Consider the following 21690-nt stretch of genomic DNA (forward strand, 5'->3'; position numbering starts at 1 on the left):
AAGATACTCATATGATTTCACAAACACATTGCTGAAGCTTTAATTTACCTTTGGCTCAACTTTGTTGTGGCTCTAAAACGGTGGTTGTATGTTGCACAGTGAGGTTCTAGGATGGCTGTAGTCGTGGCCTTGCAACAAAAGACAGCCTTTCTGAAAATGTCAGAAATTTGGGATGACCATGTCACAGTGTGACCTTTGTTACGACTTACGTCTACTAACCAACCAATAGAAATGAAATGCCTCACTGGCACTAAACCCAAACAGACGGACAGCAGCTTGCCATGGAGGCAAAATGTGCTTAAAGAAATGTGTGAGATTCCAGTAAAGAGGTAAACCCTGTGGAGTTGTGACACCAGAAGCCTTGCCTGTATGATGTGTCCTCCAGCTCTTACCATGAACGCGTAAAGGACGAAGCATGGAAGGAACTGCAGTATATAGTGGCCACAGAACTTTAGCTTATGTAATAATGTGACCCTCTATGTTGTACTTCACAGTTGCAAGAGTAATAACCCGTGCAGCACCCTAGCGCACTCAGTGTGGAAAGCTAATAGTACATCGTAGCCTGCGATTCAGTGGGCACTGTCATCATGCAGTATAGTCAGTAAACATCAAACTTGATGTTGCAGTGTAGCTTGCACTAAACTTACAAGACTGCTAAAATCACAGTCTGTAGGAGGCTTAACACTTAAGGGTTTAGTCAAGTTTACATTTGTGCTGTCACAAGTGGCACAAGCTGAACATTACACTGAGCTACTCTTGAAGCTCTCTACTTAGACAGCTTGTGGTGCTCAGATGTTACAACTGACTCAGGTTAGCTTGATGTATTGCAATGGTGGAATGTAATAAATAAAATTACTCAAGTACAATTATTAAGTACTTGTACTTGAGTATTTCCATTTTATGCTTCTGTGTACTTCCCCCTCATTAAAACCCAAAATAGCAGAATATTAATAAGTGTAAATTAGTTCCATCTTAAAATAAGTTAAAAAAAAAAAAAAAAAATCAGAGTACTTTTTCCACCACTGTTCTGGTGCAGTTCAGCTGTCACAGCTACATAGTTTTTTGTTTGTTGTGACAATAACAATACTAAATGTCATCATCACACTAATTTATATTGTCATGTGGTTATTTTTGTCCTCAACACAAATTTGTGGATATTTGCCAAATCATAATTTCATCCTATTTCAATAACGTGAGCTACTTCACATTGTTTCCACATACAGTACACCCTGGCAATTGCAGGGATTCCCATCCAGCTGTACGCTACCAAGCACACTCACATAAATACACACACACACACAGTACTGGACTTGGCCTGTGTGGTGTGTGTATTTGTTGACAATGGAAGTACTGGGGGTTGGGTTGGCTGAGCAAGAGGTGTCAGGCACAATCCCATCTTTAGCCTGAGCAGAACGCCTACAACAGACAGCATGTAGAGCACCATACAGTTAATACACACTCCTTCACTACCATCCCCATCACCACACATTGCAGTAATAAGCTCTGATCCTTTCTGATTCACTGTTGCATCATTTGCAACTCATGCAGTATTTTAGGTAACGCATGCACATATTATGAGGAAGCTCTGCAGTGACACGCTTCGGTTTATAATAGTATTCATTTATTCATTTCTTATGAATATGCTATTAAAATCATGTCCGAATCTTAACATGCATGTAATAAATCCATCTCCTCATGACTGGTTTGGGGGATGCACAGTCACTGGTTTCCCTGGTTTTACTAGGGCTTACTCATGGCCACTGGAAGGCATCTTACACAGTATTCATCACTGCCCATAAATTCAGACAACATTGAATTGACTGATACACACACAAAATATATCCCAGGCAGAGCCCACAGATCCTTTAGAAGGAGTCAGGTTTTTTTCCCCACTGGAGGAGTCATAGCCATAGTCATATAACAGCAGCAGTGAAACACTGTCCCCTACTGTCTGACCTCCAATACTAACTCAGGATAAAAGGAGTGATAACATTGGCCTACATGTGACTGTATTTTAACTGTTGTCATTGCTACTTATTTTCAACATTTTCTTTCTAAACATTGCTTGTTATAAACAGCACAGTCCATAAATTTTACAAGCACTCATGAAAAAGTTTCACATTTATAACTTAAATTTGGTGTTGGCAACAGTCAGTATAGGGCACTAGTGTTGTGTGATTTGGCATCATAGCAACATCTGCTACAATGTTAAAAATTCTAAATTGGAAATGAATTTTTCCATTTACAGAAAAATTAAATAGTTGAATCTGTCATCATGTCCTAATTCACAGAATACATAACTAAAGCTTGACACCACAAAGACAAAATTTATCAACTTGAAATTAAATGCCTTAAGTTGTGTGCATGCCATTTTATCTGTTTAACAGCTTGAAGAAACTGTTTCCTTTTTGTCTTTCATTTTGTTGGCATTATTTTCAGGAAGCCCGTCTTCATCCTGTTTATGTTGAGTACTCATTGTATTCAACCCAGTATTTTTGGTATTTGTACCAATAAAGTCCTCCACTGTTAGACAGTCTGGTCTGTGTGCAGCTCATCTCATCTTTATTTTGTCTCAGTCTCGTGGCGTGCCAGTGCAGGAGGTAAAGTGCTCCCACAGGGGCCCTGGAAGTGGAACCTGGAAAACAAAAAGGAGTAGTTATGTCTATGCTGCAAACGTGACAGAAATTAGTGATATTTTGTGATGCGCATGTCTGATTGTGATTAAGTAAATAAAACGTACGTGAAGCGCATGGTGGCCGGTGTGTCTTCCGTGTTGAATTCAGCCACAGGAACACCTCTGGCTGCCACCTGAGGAGCAAACATGGCTGCTGGATACACAATGGAGGAAGTGCCAACCTGCAGAGTGAGATTTTATTGAAAATTTGAATGAAGTGAATACCTTGACAAGTTGCATTAGCGTAATTCCTACTGCAAATAATCTTATATAACATTGTTTTTCCTCTTTGTTTAAACACTGCACAGCTCTATTCATTTTTTCACAGATATATGTTACATATCTTTTACTGTGAATTTCTTTTATGGTATGAGGAGTTATCAAAACTTTGATAACTCCTGTGTGTCCACACACACACACACACACACACACACACACACACACACACACGTACACGTACCACGAGGCAGAGGTCACAGCTGTCCAACACTTGCTCTGCTTGGCTGAGGATTTTTGAGTTCAGAGTCTCTCCAAACCAAACCACAGCTGGTCTCAGGAGACCGTGACAGCCCTTTTGCTCACACCTGAAACACACACACACACACACACACACACTTTGTCAAAACAAATAGCCTCATTTGAAAAGAGCAGAGCACTAAAGAGAACATGAGCGCGTGACTTACCTGGGCAGCTGATCAACAGGGATCTGGGCATCAACTGTTTCTGGGTCTGGAGCTCTGAGGAGGCAGTTTGATAAATTCATGTCATTTAATACTGACACAAACTCCCTATCTGATATTTCTATTTTCCTTCATATAACAGCTACACAGGGCATTCTTCAAATACATTATAGTTAGTAAATCCAAAACATCTTAGGTGAGATGTGGTTGACTATTTAATCTGTTTTTCACACAATAAAATAATAAAACAAACAACATGAAATACTGACCAAAAAGACACATTAGCCTGAAAACTAACATGCAAAGTAATACTTTCAATACTAATTTATTTAATTTGATCTCATTTTATTTACTAATCTTCTCCATGAATATGTTCATTCCCACAAATGTTTAAATTCAGCTTTAACACAGTGAGATATCTGAGTCACCTTTATGACTGGAGATTTCATCAGAATTACCATTAACAGTCCATACAGATCAGTTTTAACGTTACATGATCTGTTCAGATAAGCATTTTGAATCTCAGCACAGGACTTCTGTCATTTCATCCAGAGCAGACACTGGATTTATTAGTGGAACATTTCCACTATTAAAAACATCCATCTTAAATGTCAGATAAGTGACAGAGTGACATTTCCTTTCAGTCACGTCATCAGGTGTTATTTAGCTGCTGACATCTGACAGACTGAAACAGACTTTTTTTCTGACATTTTGTGCTCAAATAAATATGATCAATATCTCTTCTAGCACATATTCATATTGTTAAGGACAACAGTCCTATTCAGCAAACATCAGAGGAAGCTCTTACCCTTTGCCGTCTAGAGCGACACAGATGGGGCTCTTGTAATTGGCTGCTTCATGGCCACAGCTCATACAGCGCGTTCTAAATAGACTTCCTGGATTTACAATACAAGAGACAACAGATTAGTGCTGAAACAACTCAATTAATTAGTTAGAATTAGATGAAGAAAAGAACAAGTGCAATAACAAATTGGAGAAACCATCTCTCAACAGAGGAGGTCTGCAACACCACCTATAATGCTGTCCTTTCATCCTTGCCCAGGAGATTTAACAGCTTAACCTCTAAAAACAATGGTCGTTCACAAATGGCCTCATGTGACTCTAACAACTCCAACGACCACTGTTGCAGCAGGAGTTTCAACGACCATCGTTGACACACCACTGGAGCACTAATGAACCAGTGACATCATTGGCCTTGTGAAACCAGAGGTTAAATACCTGGGTTGTTTCCACACCAGTTTGTCAGACTAGTTCCAGCCTAGTCTGACAAGCATGAACTGATGAAGCCTCTTGGATAAGAGGTGAAATGTCAAAACTAAGTCCAGTTGCGTTCAATTCAATTGCCTTGAGATAGTTAGAAGGCAGAAAATTAAACAAGTATTCTAACAATCAATTAATTTTGTGTAATATGTAAAAAAAAAACAAAAAAAAAAGCCAGAAAATTTTAAGTCCTATCTTCTCTGGGTTGAAAATGTATATATATTAATCGTTTAAAACTTACATTATGAACAGTTCTTCCTGCTTTTATTATATTATATGGACTAAACAAATTTGCAACTTAATTATTGGGGCCTATAAAATGGCAGAATATAGTAAATGGAGCACATCACAATTTCCAAATGTTTGAGGTGATGCCATCTAATTTACTGTTTTGTCTGACTTTGTCTTCAAAATTTAGAAGCTAAAATCAGACAAATTTTGGCATTTTTTTGCTTGAAAAGTTACTTTTTAATTCTTAGTTGAGTGCTAGAATAGTTAAGAATACATTATTTAATCCATGCTGGTATTAGGTGTCTTCAGTGTTTTCTACTTGCCGTGTATTTCTAGTATGTTTTTGGATCCAGCACGGCAGTGGAGCTCGTCGATATTTTGAGTGATGACTGTAACTGTACGTCCCTGTTTGCTCAGTCGCTCCTCACACTCTGCGATGGCCTTGTGGGCAGGGTTGGGCTTTTTAGTCAGCATGAGCTCACGGCGGTAGTGGTAAAACTCCCAAACAAGGGAGGGATTCCTGGAGAAGGCCTCTGCCGTGGCAAGGTTCTGAAAGGTGAAAACGTGAGAAAGGGTTATTAACATCGACAAAAATCAACGCTGGTCAAAAAGTTTCTGAGAAGAAAATTATTACCTGAAGCTCTATTTTTCACAATTGTTTCAGCTTGTTGACATTCAGGCTTGATAATGGAAGACAGATGAAAGAGCTACAGAGACAACTGAGTGCAGACTCCTCTACACAGCTTCAGAAATGCAATTAAGTTCCCAATGAATTGGTGATCTCAGTTTCTAACTATTTGTAGTCACAGTAAAACTTTCAGTGCACTCCATGGATTGTCTCTGAGATGCTTAATAGACACAGACTCCTCGACCAGAGGAGGACTGTAGAGTTACTTGTTAAGTTTCTTAGCACTCTCAGCAAAGTTTCCCTTGTGAAAGATTATCACAGTTTTATGAGTCTTTCAATCATGCAATGAAATTTGTTAATATGCTGCTGTGCAGTTTTAACAAATTAAAGTGATAGATTGATCTGAGAAAACTGAAGTAGCAGGAATAAAATGTTCCTTATTCTAAGGAGGATTGTCGGCTGCTATATGGATATGAGTATTGGGAGGGTAGTTTCTTACATAGTTGATTTACAAAATTAATTCCTACTAGTAGGTGTAGGATGGGAAACCTCGGCGTAGACAGAGAACATGCAAGATTATTTATGTCATCTGGCCTGGGAACATCTCATGATTGCCCAGGAGGAGCAGGAAAATGTTGCTGGGGAGAGGGACATCTGGACAACCCTGTTTAGTTGGCTGTCAATGTGACACACCCCAGGTAAGTTGCAGAAAATTATTAGATACAAATTAAAATGAATATTGTTGAAAACACTCAGTTGCCAGTTTGTTGTATATACCTAGCTGAAACTAATGCAGTCTAAATACAACAGTCCTGCAATGAATCATTCCTTTATGAAGGTAATATAGTTTTTTTTCCCAGACTGTTTAGACTTCACAATCATTTGAAAGGTTGCAGTCTGCGGTGCAATACAGTTCAATAAAATAATAATATGGTTGCAAACCTGTGACTGCCATGTTCTCCAGTAGCCTCCAGTTCCTCTGAAGGTGGGGACTCCACTCTCTGCACTCACCCCTGATCCAGTGATGATGGCTATATGGTTGGCCTTGGAGAAAATCTCCCTGAATGATGCCAGGTCTGAACATTAACACACCCAGAAACACAAATATATGACAGACAAATGATAATAATATAAGTTAGTGGATTTGTGGATGACTTATACTGCATAATAATTGCTCATCAGGAAGAGGAGGTAACAAAAGCGGTAGCTGTAAAGAATAAAGACTACCTGAACTTGGTCTGGCCATGTCTTGGCAGCCCCGCAGTCTTTTCAGGTGGCCATGAAGGTGAGAGTTTATGAGGCCTCTACAGGTGAGCTGGCGCACAATCATTGGATTTTGGCTACTAGGGAAAAAAGTATGATTGTATTCACAATGGAAATAAACACTTTATGCAACCAGTGTGAGTACTGGTTTTACAGTTGATACGTTTGCACACAACGTTATTTTCTTCAAATAACTGCAAGCCAAAGTAGCAACAATATGTATATATATTAGGATTGTCACTTCTGGCCGCCATCTTTGTTTGTATGAACAAAAAAAAATAGGAAAACGAGAATTTTTGTTTGTTGCATAGCTGTTGTTCCACTCTAAACTATTGTTCTGACAACATGGAAATGCTTTTAAGACTGAGGTGAGAGTCTCTAAATAGCCACACAAAGATTTTCTTCAAAGTTTAACTAGTTTTTACCTTTCACTAAAACATTTGCTAAGATCTGCCAAAGTCTCGTGATGTAAAAGCGACCTGGTGCTAGCTCACACTGTGGTGATTTTTGTTTTCAGGAAGGTCACTGAGGCTTTATAAAGCTAAAAGGTCACCTAAGCACAAAACTAGCCTGCTAACGTTACTTAATTATATCTAACAGTTACCAATAAGACATGTGCAAGGGCATTACAATAGATTCATTCAGTATCACACTAACGTTAGTAAATGCTACGATAGTTTTCTTGCGCTATAACAAGCATGGACCTTCCTTAACCGTATTTAACAAAAGCTGTCGATAGCTAGCGTTGAGATATGCTAGCTAGCTGAGCTAACAGCTTGTGAGCACATTTAACGGAAGCCAGCTAGCGCTACAAAGCCATTGACGACATTACGCTGTGAAGGCAATGTGGTGTGCCCATGGCTGCATATGTATTTCCAGGGATGAGTCGTGGGACCTTTGTTAGAGCTGTATTTTCCTAACGCTCCCTGACTAACGGTAGCTACCTGGAGCCAGGACCATCAGCTGAAGGAGGCAGGAACTGTGTCGTTGTTATCTGTCATTCACCAGCTCAGCAGCTGTAGTTAGTGGATTGGTTTAGCTGTGAGGGAATGAGCCTATGAGGAGGGTCAGCGAGGTAAAAAACAACCCCACCACCAACAACAACAACAACAACATATGACCAGCAGAGGGAGCAATTGCACTAATGTAGTCTTTTTACTGCATGTGTAATAATTTTTTTAAGTAACATTGACCACCAAAGAGACATCACTGCGGGCAGAAAATACAGCTTCTTGTAGGCCTACTTTTGAACTTTTTTAGTTTGTTCGTAATAACTACATATTTAATGTGCTTCCTCATTTACTTTTATTCATAAAAGAAGAGTACTCACATCTTTCAGTTGAGTAAAAGTAGCAATACAGTGAAATACTGTGTTAAAGTAAAAATCCTGCATTCAAATGTTACTTAACTAAAACTACATAAGTATTAGCATCAAAATGTACTTAACCGTACTTATGCAGAATGGCCTGTTTCTGAATAATGTTCAGTGGTATTATTGATTATAATCACTGATGCATTAATGTGTACATTCTGTCAGTAGTGCTGCTGGTAAAGTGATTTTTATATTTTTCTTATATAGCCTGGGTAGTTTGGGTATTTTACCAATGGATCAATAAAGTCTTATCTTAATTTATAATAATACATCAGAATTTATTTGTTGGAAATTTTTAGTATTATTAGTCTGAATCAGAATCAAATAAATGTAGTGGAGTCAGACGTATCATGTTTCCCTCTGAAATGTGGTGAAGTAGCAGAAATGGAAATACTCAAGTAAAGCACTAGTACCTCAAGTCCTTCAATATACAGTTACATTCCGCCACTGACCATAGCTGCCAATCACAAAATAGTTCATATTTACATTAAATCACTGTCCCTTGAGTGTGAATTCTTACTCAAATAACAGTGAACCCATTGAACCCATTTAGAATCATTTTTTACTCTTCAGTCTCCACTAGAGGCCAGCATTGGATAAACAGAGTATAGAGCACAACATTAACACAGGAATATATTATCGTGTTTCTACTATGATCATTCTGTGTGACCTGAGATTGATTGACAGGTTAATTACTCAAGCAGTCCCAGTGGGTATATTTCAGTGTTCCAGCAGCCAGATCAGATGAGAACAGATGAGGCACGCAAGAATAATATTATATGTTTTAGCTGGTATGAGACTTTACTAACATTACAATTTCCCTTTTTTGTACTACTAAACTCAAGTGCTCTTTCAGTTGGTCAAGGCAAAGGCCTTTTCCACAGTTTCCATCCCTGTAGTCCTACTCTTGCTCCATATAGGGAGTGTTAGATAATACTGTACAAGAGCTGGCTTTTTTTAAAAGAAAAAGCAGCTGCAGTGTTTAGTCTATATAGATTTTGACAGTAACCTTATTGGTAAAACTGACAATGCCATTGTCAAAATACCATGGGCGTTCTCATGGAATATATAAGTTTGGTATTTTTCTTGTCTTTATTTACTCCATTATCTGTAATTACAACATATGTTTTTGTCAAACTTTGAATGCATTTCTATTGGCCAGTCATACAGGTGCTGTTAAACTTAAAGACAAAGCTATTGGCCTGTGATGTCAGAAAGCTTCTCTCAAAGAGCCATATGATGATTTGTTTGCTCAAGTCAGAATTTAAAGGTTTGACATTTCTTTAAAATAACTTTAAAGAAAGTACTTGTAACTGGGGCATTGTCCTCAGTGTAAAGATGTGAGATTGGCTATATATTTGCAACCAGCAGGAAAGAAATGTTTTGTAAAATATGACCAAAATGGTCCAAACTGCACACAAGCATGTTTGGATTCTGGATAATGACTACTATGAGTGCTTTAATTCACTAATGACATTTCAGTATTAAGTGTGAGCTTTACTTTTGTTTTTGTTTTTCCTACATTATAGAGTGACTTAAAGGCTGACTCATCCTGAGAATCTCAAGATGTGTGCTGCAAGAAATGATTGTTTTCATTATTAATGCTAGATGCTGGGGATTATTTGTAGATCATCTTTTTTAAAAAAATAATCAGTTAACTAATCAGCCTCATACATGTCAAATAATAATGATAATGCAATCTCAAGTTCCCAGACCCCATGGTGACATCTTCAGAGTAGTTTGTTAGACTAACAGGCTGAAACCCAAATATATTAAAAACGAAAAAAAAGCCACAAATTCTAACATTTGAGAAGCTGGAACCAGGTTGTTTTTGCTTGATAAATGTCATTTTAATCAATTAGTGGTCGATTAATTTTCTGTCACTTGACTAAATAATTAATTGACTAATTATCTCGTCTCTTCTGTAGATATAAGCCACACAGGAAAGGTGAAATCCAGTGACTGATGTGAATGTGCTGTGTTGCTTGTATTGGCCTGTGTGTTCTGAGCGTGGAATTGGAGCTGTAGCAGGTGGAGCTAAAAAAGAAAGGATCAGAAGCTCATCAAGCCTACCATCTCTCCTTCTCCCTCTCTCTTTCCCCTCCTACCCTCCATAGCCATTACAATAGCCCGCCCCCCTCCAACACCGTCTGCCCGGGCGGGTGCACGAGTGGCTGCTGCGGCGCCGAGTCTCTCGCAGTCCCGCCGGTCGCCAGTGGACGCTGCCCGGCTGGCCGAACATGGCGGCGGCCCCGGAGGAGGAGGTAGACCGCAGACCGATCCGGAGGGTCCGGTCCAAGAGTGACACGCCTTACATCAACGAGGCGAGGATCTCTCTGCACCTGGAGACAGGTAGGCAGCCAGCCAGCGACACGGATGCTCCCCACTCCATGTCGGGGCGTGTTAGCAGTCCCCACGGGGGAATATTATAGGGAATCGGTGTTCGCTGTGAGAGAAATTGCTTCATCGTTTACTGACAGTTCCCACGCATCAGCATGACTTTGGGCTTTCGTTGTGCAGCTCTGGCGGTACCCATGGTGCTCAGCTGCACCTGGGTGTATGATAACCACACAGTGACTCACGGACTGAGAGATGAGCTGGGAGAGAATTTCCCACACATAGGCTGGCTTTTATTCCAGCTATGCATGTGATATGCGGTCTGCGGGGCACGGCTAGGTATTGGGAATGTAATTATCCCCGTAAAACGATTGATTGCTATTGCTCCAACCAGACTCCGCCTTGATTGTCGGCTGCAGTGAAATGCTGTGCGAACTTGGCCGCCTCTGGCTACTCATTTAAAATGCAGTTGTTATTATTGCATTTGGAGTAGGGTGAGGAATGGATGCTCCGGCATGCCACATCCTCGCCCTAATGTGATGTCTTAATCCCAGTTAGTGTGCACGAAAACAGGGGAGATAAGTTATTGTTTCCTTTAGTTGCCATGGTCACGATGGTACGCTGTCACGGAGCCTGGATCATCGGCATCATGGTATGGATTTACAGCCGGATCCATGTTCATTTTTTTGTCTTTTTCTTTTTTTTAAATAAGCTCTTTCTCCTATGAAAATCCCTCCTCATCCTCGAGGGAGGCTGCTTTTATACTATCACATCAGTGCGGAGCTGTCCACTGCCCCTCGGTGCTGAATATGCCACATAGAATAGGCGAACAGAGCCCGGAGGATTTGTATGGAATCGGCATTCCTTTATTGGTGATCATCCAAATTACATATATGAGAGTGCTGTCTGTTTTATAATGGGCTACTGCATCCGAATTGTGTTCGACCCTCCCCCAGAATTGGCCGATGTGACAAATCCTAGTCACATGGTGCTGTATAGCCTGGCAGTCTAGGCTAGACTCAAGCCTATATTTTCCATTTCAGACAGATGCCAATTGCAGAAAATTCCCCTGCCTGACTATTGTTCTGCTTTGTCTTAATTTTCCACCAAGGGTCTGTTGGACATGTAGCATGCAATGTCTTAGTCAGTAATGATTCAGTCAAAGCTCTATAGTTAAACAGAATTTTAATGCAAAGGTTAGTGTGTAAAATAATGTGTAGATGTGTTTTATTATTTTAAGCCTGTGTTGTTTTTGCCTCCAGCAAAGGTGAGAATGTGTGTTCAGAGCAGCCTTACATAAATCTTAATGAGATCAGGATTTGCTCACTTTTTTTTAGCCTGCTTAGACCTTTATGACTCATAGTGCTCAGACCCACCTACCCATAATCTCTCTCAGCTGCCCTCTCTCTGGCCCTCAACAATCTTCCTCTCCATTTTGTTTCCTATTAAATGCAGCACCTCCTCTTAGCGAGATTAGCCGAGCCTTCCCAATATGAGTAACACTATTCTTTCTTGGAGCTTTGTGTCAGGCTTTCCATCAGGCATGGCTTGGATCTGAAGGAGGGAGGGAGGGGGGGATTCTGCTGTGTCTTGCTAACAGTGCTGCTCCTGGCTATTAGCTGAAAACAGAGCGGGCAGGCTGCAGCTGCATGAGGCTGGTGTGGCATCATCAAGAATCCAGCAGGCACTGCCAGCTACGTCAGGAGAGGGATATTTGTCTTCACACCTTTTTCTTGAACTGCCAAGCATTCTTGATTTCTTTCCTTCCCTTTCTCTTTCTTTTCCCCCCAAAATTGCTTTGGTCTAATCTCATATTTTTTCAGCCATCTGCCCACCCACTCCCTCCATTCCCATTTACTTCACGTTTGTGTGTTTAGCTGCTGTTGTTTTGCATAAATCCAGCCCACTCTTTTCTTTGATGTGTGTCACCATTCATATGTGACAAATATCCATGCCATCTTCAGTGTGCATGTGTGTGATTGCCTGGTGTGTGTGTGTGTGTGTGTGTGTGTGTGTGTGTGTGTGTGTGTGCGGTTTGTTGTTGCTCTCTTGAGCTCAACCTTGTTTAACCACATTCTGTGCTGAACCATGAGGTGATTTCACTACAGTTCGTTTCGTTGCTATCAGTGCAGAATCATCTCTCCGCTACTTGTTCGTGTTGTACTCCAGGCCTTCATTGATGATTTTTATTAGTATCAAAACAGTTTGGGGAAAACAAACAGCAATTTTAAAGAATAAAACATCTACATAATCACAGATCTTGAAGTCTCCTAAACCAATACATAGAGAAACTGTGAAGGGTGGCATTTTCTACCCTTTTGAACCCCAATTTAGTCCTCACATTTCCTCTTAAGTGACTTTATAGTTCTTGGAGCTATATTTGTATTATTTAACCAAGTGAAATATTTGTTATTAGCATTAATAAAAAGGGTTGAGGTCTGGGACAGTGAATGAGTTGTTGAAGAATATGGTGTAGACATGCCAGATTGCTTTTCATTCCCTGTTTCCTACCAACAGTCGACATGTTTTTTTCTTTTATCCAATTCATTGGATTCTTTTGATTGTTAAGTAACCTTAACCAAGTAGTTTTATGCCAAACACAAAATCTAAACACTTTGGTTTTATACTGAACCAAACTCAAACACTCATAAATGGTCATATGAATAATTGTTGAAGCAGTCATTTGTAAGGATTTTGAATGATGCTGACAAGCAATGTTGTCTCGCAGATGGAATGTCAGATCAGAGAACACTTGTCATTTCAGAAAGCAGTGACAAATCATCTAATTAGCCGTTCAGTTTGGAAGAGAGATTAAAGCTGCATCAATCTATTTGTGTTCTATTTGACAACAACTTGTCAGACAGATGATTTATTATGGCTTTTGGACACTGTAATGGCTAATGCGTTGGCAAACGTTTGCCTACTTAGACATCCAGCAAAAACGGTGCAACATAAATGTTAATTGTGAGTCGTATTTGTCCGCCTGATCATTTTGAATTAAATGTTCACTTTTCTTCCGGCTCTGGTTTCTCTCCTGAGAAAAATATGTGGCTGTTTAGCTGCTAGATTTTCTTCTTTCTTCACCAGCTACTTTCTAATTTTGTCTATCCACTGTTTGGTGCTGGGCAGGTAGTTCACAGTGATTGAGCTTGTGTCCGGAAAATTGCTGCTAAAAACAAGACTTATGAGAGTAGTGGACTTTCATAAAACCAAAACAACGACCTAAAATAGGCTAAAAAAAACTCTGAAGAGCCCAGAGTTGGGTTTGTCACCACAAGTGACCCCTTTCACTTTATGCAGTTTATTTAATTCAGTGTTAGTATAAAAATATTATTAATGCAGCATTAAAGTAAAGTCCTGTGGGTTCGAGCAATGATTCTCAAGTACAGCATGCATTTGTTATAATAGACCATCCAGTCAGTCATGATTGAGGAAGTTACTAAGAATAACCTCAAACTGAAAACTCTTGCAAAATTGTTTTATGCTTATTTATGAGCCCACATCCATTTCAAAGCCTGGCACTCCTGCTGCACTCCCTTGTTTTGAGCCAGTCCAGATCCCAGGAAGCGCAGCTCCGTTCCAGCAATGTAAATCCAGGTCAGCTCAGTAAGAGCTTAGCCCTTCTCACAAAGACCAAGACGCAGGCATTACCACGCTCTCATTCAAACACAGAGAGTTCTAATAAAGACCTGAATGAAAGACTGAGACAGAGAGGTCTTAAATGAGAGGAGGTAGAGGAGCAGGAAGAGTCTGAGGAGGAGGACAGGGTGGCAGGATGGAGGCTTTTTTAAGTTGTGGCAACATAAAGACTGGCACAGTGAAAAAGAAACAGAGTTGGCTCTCATCCATAGAATATGGTGGGAACGGTGCACACGCATACCTCCCACTCTCTAAGTGATACTCTTTTGTCTCTTTCCCACATGCACATACATCAACAGTGCTATCTGCATACATTAGCCAGGCCTTGAGCAGCAGAATGGTAGAACTACCTGGGCAGAATACAAAAGGGACACACGGAGGAAGCATGAGAGCTTTAAATGCAGAGGAGTACTTCCTGCCTTGCTGCCTCCCACCAAACATACAAAACCCCTCACTCTTCCTCCGCTGGCACGCGGGTTCATCCATTCAGCTCAGACAAGCTAACCATTGTGTTCAGAGAGAAAACCTGAGCCAGGGAAGGCATCTGACTCAGACTGAAGTTGACAATCAAGATAGTGGGAACGTATCATAGCCTCTGTGATGTCACAGTACAGGAGCACTAAAAAGTTTGGGATAAAGGAAATGACCCCTGTGTATAATCTATGAGGTGTTAAAAATCTGTAACATCAGATCATGACATTTACCTTCTCATGCTTACCATGCAAGTGTTCCTCTCATATTTATGTCTGCCATAGTTACAGTATGAGCATCACGGTGGTGCTGTGGTCAGCACTGTTTTCTGTGTGGAGTTTGCACATTCTCCTTGTGTCAGCCACAAATTGCTATTGGTGTTATTGTGAGCCTGAATGGTGTTCTGCCTCTATGTGTCAGCCCTGTGATGGTCTGGAGACCTGTTTTCTGTCTTGACCTGTCAGACCAGTGTCAGCTGGGACGGGATGGTGTTAGTGTACTCAGTTTGCAGCTATGACACAAATCATTGCACTTTTGTAATGACAGGAACAGATATAATACGTAAGTGTTGACAGGTGGCAATCAGATCAGTTTAGTTTTCTTGTGAACAAAGTTTCTGTTTACATGTATTGTTCTTCACCCAAATGCACTGTATATGTGATTGAGGTCTAACAAATGTGTTTAAGTAATTCCCGTCCTCATTAAACATTAGCAGTCTTTGAGCATTTTAAAACCTGCCTTGTTTGGATCCATCTTAGCTAACCAGCAGTCTTCTTCTTCCCTGCCTTTGTTGGCTCATTGCTGTATGTCTTGGCTTATTACAGCCATCTGTTGATCTGTAGACACAATGTGAAACCATTGGCTGCACCGGGTTTCACCCCACCCATGTGCACTACCGCATGCGTGCCCCTCGTGCCCAAGACACAAATAAAACCCACACATTTAAGATTCCCAGAGGTGTCTTACCATCTTTTGTTATTTGTTTAAACATTTTTGCAGCTATGAGAAGCTCCTCTTGTTCCTCTGCCTGTCGCACTGTGAGAAATATGTACAGTACATAATTAGCACACTCAAAATTCTAGTCATTTGTAGATGCATTATTTTAAGTGTGCTAAATTTTGGTACCACTTTATAAGGCACCCTTTAGTGATCAATGGCTTTATTAAAGGTTCATAGATCCTTAGTGTTTTATGGGTTAGTAATAAGCTAATACAGTGCTACTGTAAGAACATGTTTTTGTCTGACATTACTTTTGTATTAATTTTGTCACTTCCAGTAAATTTCTTCCCAAGGTTAGCCTTTAGAATAGAACTGGGACACAGTTTCTGTGATTTTTGTTTCCCTGAATGCCTTTTGACGGCCCTCAGACAGCATGTCTGAACTTGTTGTATTCATCACCCATATGTCAGGGAGGGCTAAAGTGATAGTAATACTAGTGGCATACCAAGAGAGGACACATTTCCAGCTGAGATAAAGCAAAAGTTTCTCAAATTGCCATGTCTTGCGGGTGCATTGCATTATGGGCTGCTGAAGTAGTCTGTCACTGGAGAAAAATGTCTCTGACTTCTGTATATGGATTTCTTCCAGGATGAATGTTAGAAGATGGAGTGTTGTTGATGTTTTTGAAGTTTGTATTTTTTTTTCTTTTAGAACTCACTGGCATCTGTACTGTAGCATCTGTGATGGAACCCTGGAAGGGATTTTTTATGCCTCTGCACCTGCAACAGCGGTGACCAGTGGCAATATGTTTTTGGGTTGTCCATCCATCCCATTCTCGAGAACACAACATCTCAAGAATGGCTGGAGGGAATTTCTTCAAATTTGGCATAAACATTTACTTGGACTTAAGAATTCATACGCTAATTATGACATAATTTCATACAAATGTCAAATGTACCCAAACAGACAAAGACCAGCTTCACTGTGACATCATCATGTTCTGCAAAAACACTTTTCTGGCCATCATTTTACTTCATATCTCAGGAACAGAAGGGGAGACATTTGGTCAGATACTGAATTGATGACACTGATCTTGGGTGTCTATGTTTCAGAATTTGTTGCTTCTTTTCAGCAACATCCATATTTGAAGCACTGTCTGCTGTCATGGCTACAATTTAATGTGATATATTTTTTCTCACTCCACCACAAAGTCATTGGTTTTGCTGATTTTGAGCTTTAGGTGTTTGTCATTGCATGTGAGAACTTTGTACTCCTCTGTAAAAAATAATTTCTGAGTGAAGACAGCATGTTTCTCACTGGAAATTATTTGTACATGTCAACAACAATACAGTAGTAACTTCCATAACCTTTTATTAAATTCTTTGAGAGTCTTCAATATTTATAGAGTTTGGACAGACATGGATGAAAACTACAGCTTGTTGGCAGAGACGTACAATTCCCCTTATCTTGTCAGTTTCTGAGCCCAAAAACCTTAAATTGGCGAACAGATTATCATGCAAATGGGTGGTGGAGATTGCATCACCATAGCTGTTGTTTATTGACTGAGACAGCTGTAAGTCAAAGAAACACACCACCAAACATGTTAATTGTGAAGTCTTAATATCTTTTTTAATGAAACCACAAATTGTTACACATTGAATTAGTATACCTCTCGTCTAGTTACAACCATGTGACTTTGTATTTTAAAAGAGAGGGAGTTCAAGTCACTTCAGCACAGTCTGAGATGAAATTCTGGGGTTTTGCTTGAGCCCATTTAATCAATAACAAGGGCCGATGTCATTAGCTGATTACTGATATGTTAACATGTTGAAGAAATCTCAGTAAATAAATGTTTTCAGATTGCAGTTTTACAGATATCTCACTGTATTTGTTCCTTTTTTAGCTATGGTTATTATTTTTCACTTAATTTTCAAAATGACTAGAATACTGTTTTGTATTGACTCTTGCTTTATATTTACTGTCCTCTGATGTCTACTGTTTTGTATCTTTGATGCAGACGTAGCATGTGCAACTATTAACTATCTGTCTTTAGCATAATGTAAATTTTTTTCTCAACAAAAATTCCTTAAAATGATTGTATTTATGCACAAAGCAAATACAAGGCAGCATATCTATATTCATTTTTTTTTTTTAACTCTTCTACTACTTTTTGCAAATTCTGTGTCCTCACAAATTTAAGTCAGGCTCATGTCAGGCTATTTCTTTGTGCATGGTGCATTCTGTAATGTCATTTTCTGGTTCCTAATCCCTTATTGGTTGCCTGCTGTGTACTCCTCCTCATTTTATAGTCAGTCTGTGAGCCTCTCTTTGATATTTGTCCCCCCTGTGGTTGCTTTTAAGTGTGCCCCCTTGTGGCACTTAACCTGTGGGGTTAGTTGCAGGAGTTGTCCTCAGGCGGAGAACACAAATACACATCCAGTCCACAAAATGCAGACATCACCAGGAGCTGTTACAGCGTTTTAGATTTGTTTGTTTGTTTCTTTCCTTAAGTATGCTGTCTGTGTTGGTGAAGGCCACCTATCAAAACAGATGAGCTGCATACAGGAGACAGAGAGAGGGAGAAGAGAGGGGTGACTCATATCCCGGTGATATGCCAAGTCTCACATTCACACATTTACAGGAATACACACACACACACACACACACACACACACACACACACACACACACACAAACACACACACACAAACACAACCACACACATACACGAGCTCCTACAGGCTCTGCTGTTCTGTCACTTTCTATTAATTCAGCACATAGCGGGTCCAGTCACAGAGAGGAGGGAGGGAGGGAGGGAGGGACGGGGGGTGTTGAGGCTTTTGAACAATGAATGGCAGCGAGCAAGAAAGAGATCAAGAAACAGTAGGAAGAAGAGAAAACATTGAACTTTTTGTTGCCTTTGAACTCACAGACTTCCTTTGTCCTTCCTCATCACATCACACCTTACTTAACTCTGTTCCCCCGTGTTTGTTGCTGTGTTGATGCTGACACTTTTCTAGACAGACGGAGGAAGAAAAAGAGACCAAACCAGACACAGAGGCTCATGTTGTCTCACAAAAACAGTGTAAAACCAAGTTTTTTTATATTCAACATTGTGTTCGATTTTATTTATATAGCCCAAAATCACACATTTGCCTTAAAGGGATTCACAGTTTATACAACACATGACATCCTCTGTCTTTAGACCATTGATTTCAATATGAAAATACTCCACTCCCCGACAAGAAAATTGCGAAAAAAAGAGGAGCTACAAAGGAGATTTCCTTCTTTCCATGGCTCTCTTGCCTCAGGATATTAAGTAGGTTACTCATGTGACTGAATATACATTGCATAAATACAGTAGCTACATACACTTTCTGAATAAAATTGCAAAGTCAAAACATAATTCTTTCTAAACACACCACACCCTAACTCTATCATGATATTTGATATCACAAAACATGACAGAGGATATTGTACATGCTTCTTCTAGTCTTGAGCTTAGGAACCCTAGACCTGAAAAATGTTGGAGGCTGGAGGCTCACTGACTCCTTATGGGCATGTGTCGTTTACAGCAACAAATTAAATTAACTAAAATTAATCAATTGTTTGTCAACTGGTTAATCCATCAATCAATTTTCTGCCTCTTATCTAGTTCCAGGTCATGGTAGTTGATTAATTATGTCACAAGAAACTAAGGATGAACTGATGTTCCATCGTTATTTGAAGGGTATGAGGGTGTTACTGTGAAAAAGGTGTTTAATTGCATTCAATGATGTGTTAAAAAGGTCTGATAATAATGACATATCGCCAGACAGACAGTCTATCAGAGTGTTTATGCACATCCTGGAGTGATGATGATGAGAATTTTGTCGATTTAGCACAGTTTATCCACTGGAAGCCAAAGAAAGCAGCCTCTTTTTGCCCCACCTGACTTCCTGCTTGTCTACTGAAGAGCGATGCTGTGAAGTCTGGTAGAGTTAGTAACTGGGCAGTGTCCCTGCTGTGTGGCTAAATGGCAGAGGGAGTCTGTTTTAGACTCCAAGCAGCAGGTCTCCACCTCTCCTGTCTCAGCAGCAGAGCAGCACATTAACTTTGCATACTAAATCTCTGTCAGGACTGTAGTCTCAGTTCGGGGCCCAAATTAGCAGCAGCGTCATCAAAGCCCAGAGGATGATTAATACTTTTTGCCTGATGGAGATAGAAGCCCAGATGGGATGAGGAGGTGATACAGTTTGTGGGGTAATGGATAGTCATCAGAAATAGACGAGAGGGAAGGTTATGTGGTCGTCCAGTATGACATTAATCATATAGACAGTAATGACCATGAATTTAAAACCTCTTAACACAGGAGGAGGATAGGTTGGCTTTTATTTGCTTGAGACTTCAGTCATTCGCCCAAAACAGTGGAGAGGAGTGGAATGTCATATTCATAGCATCAATAAACTCAACAGCAGTGGATCTTTGCAGAATCAATGTCCCGGTCTTTCAGAATACTTAAAAGACTATTGCTTTTGTAGAAAGTAGTTCCTATGAAATCTATCCACTGTGAGATTTATGGATTTTTCAGAGTAACTGAGGCTTTGTTTCTGGAAAGTCACAAGTTTGCCTCAAGGGTTTTACAACTTGTACAGAATAAAATGCTATTTATCCTTCAACCTGTTGATATGAATAAAGTAAAATAAAAACAGTGCTGCATGAACATAGGAGACAGAACTTGCAATAAAAATGTACACCTTCTTCTTTCGGCTGTTCCCTTTAAAGGGAAATTTCGGTTTATTTCAACCTGTCTCCTATCGTCCTAAATTTGTTTCAAGTGACTAGTGACATAAAAATAATAGTTAGCATGTTAGCCGTTAGCCTAGATACAGCCGGGGCGCATAGTAGCATCAGACCTGTTAAAACGTGAGTGAACGGGCAACCTTCAAGTGCAAAGTTAGTCCACTAAACAAGCTTTTTATATAAAATTTTTAGAAATATATCTCATGAGCTCTAGATAAAGCCCAGCTGGATACTACTCCAGGTGGAGGTGTCTCGTCCTCGGTCACATCCAGACCTTGAAAATAAGGCTGCAACCGGTCCCATTCCTTGCAACAGAGGCATTCCTCTTCTGTGGGCATTGGGGCACAGCATTCACAGGTACACCACCAATCTCCAGAGCTACTCAGTCTTGCAGCAGCCATTCCTCCCCTCTCGTCCTCTACCTGTTGTGCCTCTCTCTCTCTCCTCCTCCGTTCTTCAATTTCACGAAGCTCTTCGTCAGTGTATTCTGGCTCAAATAAATAAGGGCGGCCATCAAACTCTGCAAAATCAAATTCCTCCTCTACAAAGTCGAAGTCTGGCAAAAAGTCAGCCATTATTCTATAAATCTTTCATAAAATAAATGAATGAACTTTTCAGGCTACTGTCCGGTTCTGCCTTCCAGCTGTTGCTGCTTGTTCTCAGATTTCAGGCACGCTATGAGATCGCTGCTTGTTCTTGCGATATTTCCGCCGCGCTTTGGAAAGCAGAGGTAAATGGTAAACAAACATGGCAGCACACCGGTAAGGTAAGACAACACGTTTACACGTTGTTTTCTATATGTTCTCTGACATTTATCCTAACGATATGAGGCGGTCTTTGTGGGAAAAAAGCTTGTTTAGGGGACTAACTTTGCACTTGAAGTATGCCCGTTCACTTTCGTTCTAACAGGTCTGATGCTACTATGCGCCCCGGCTGTATCTAGGCTAACGACTAACATGCTAACTATTATTTTTATGTCACTAGTCACTTCAAACAAATTTAGGAGACAGGTTGAAATAAACCGAAATTTCCCTTTAAGGTTCACCACAGCGAATCATCTGCCTTCATATAACCCTATCCTCTGCATCCTCTACTCTCACACCCACTGATTATATATTCACTATCCCTCCTCTTCCTTCGGGACAATAAAGTCTATCTCATCTTATCTTACTTCATATCCTCTTTCACTATATCCATAAATCTCCTCATTGGTCTTCCTCTAGGCCTCTTGCCTGGCAGTTCCAACCTCAGCATCCTTCTACCGATATATTCGCTATCCCTCCTCTGAACACGTCCAAACCATCTCAGTCTGGCTCTGGTCAGTCTTTATCTCCAAAACATCTAACATGAGCTGTCCCTCTGATGTACTCATTCCTGATCCTATCCATCCTCG

General features: G+C 40.2%; 2 protein-coding genes across 3 annotated transcripts in view; one reads left to right on the plus strand and one right to left on the minus strand.

Moving 5' to 3' along the window:
* Window positions 1–1599: 1599 nt before the first annotated feature.
* Window positions 1600–7705, minus strand: sirt5 (sirtuin 5). Of its 2 annotated transcripts, none has more exons than XM_049588344.1 (9): window positions 7590–7705; window positions 6722–6837; window positions 6437–6570; window positions 5186–5415; window positions 4163–4246; window positions 3358–3411; window positions 3135–3258; window positions 2741–2856; window positions 1600–2635 (listed from the first exon to the last, which is right to left on the minus strand). In XM_049588344.1, the coding sequence occupies exons 1-9, from the start codon at window positions 7622–7624 to the stop codon at window positions 2563–2565; spliced, it is 966 nt and encodes a 321-aa protein (XP_049444301.1). In that variant the 5' UTR covers window positions 7625–7705; the 3' UTR covers window positions 1600–2562. The 2 variants fall into 2 exon arrangements, with proteins under 2 accessions (XP_049444301.1, XP_049444302.1); XM_049588345.1 differs by having other exon boundaries at window positions 4163–4250; window positions 5190–5415; window positions 7590–7697.
* A 2589-nt stretch (window positions 7706–10294) lies between these two features.
* phactr1 (phosphatase and actin regulator 1) overlaps window positions 10295–21690 on the plus strand; it is a 42013-nt gene continuing 30617 nt past the window's right edge. Inside the window, exon 1 of the mRNA XM_049586969.1 lies at window positions 10295–10481. Coding sequence (XP_049442926.1) covers window positions 10370–10481 — 112 coding nt within the window. The 5' untranslated portion in view covers window positions 10295–10369. The remainder of the gene's footprint in view (window positions 10482–21690) is intronic.

This window comes from Epinephelus fuscoguttatus, linkage group LG10 (genome assembly GCF_011397635.1).
Source record: "Epinephelus fuscoguttatus linkage group LG10, E.fuscoguttatus.final_Chr_v1".
Classification (NCBI taxonomy): domain Eukaryota; kingdom Metazoa; phylum Chordata; class Actinopteri; order Perciformes; family Serranidae; genus Epinephelus; species Epinephelus fuscoguttatus.

Excerpts from the sequence above, each read along its gene's own strand:
- sirt5 (XM_049588344.1), bottom strand. The coding sequence starts at position 7,624 with ATGCAGCCATGGGCACACCACATTGCCTTCACAGC. Across the intron at positions 6,838-7,589 it reads CACCACATTGCCTTCACAGC|TAGCCAAAATCCAATGATTG; the intron begins GTAATGTCGTCA and ends TTTTTTCCCTAG. Across the intron at positions 4,247-5,185 it reads ATACTAGAAATACACGGCAA|TCTATTTAGAACGCGCTGTA; the intron begins GTAGAAAACACT and ends AAATCCAGGAAG.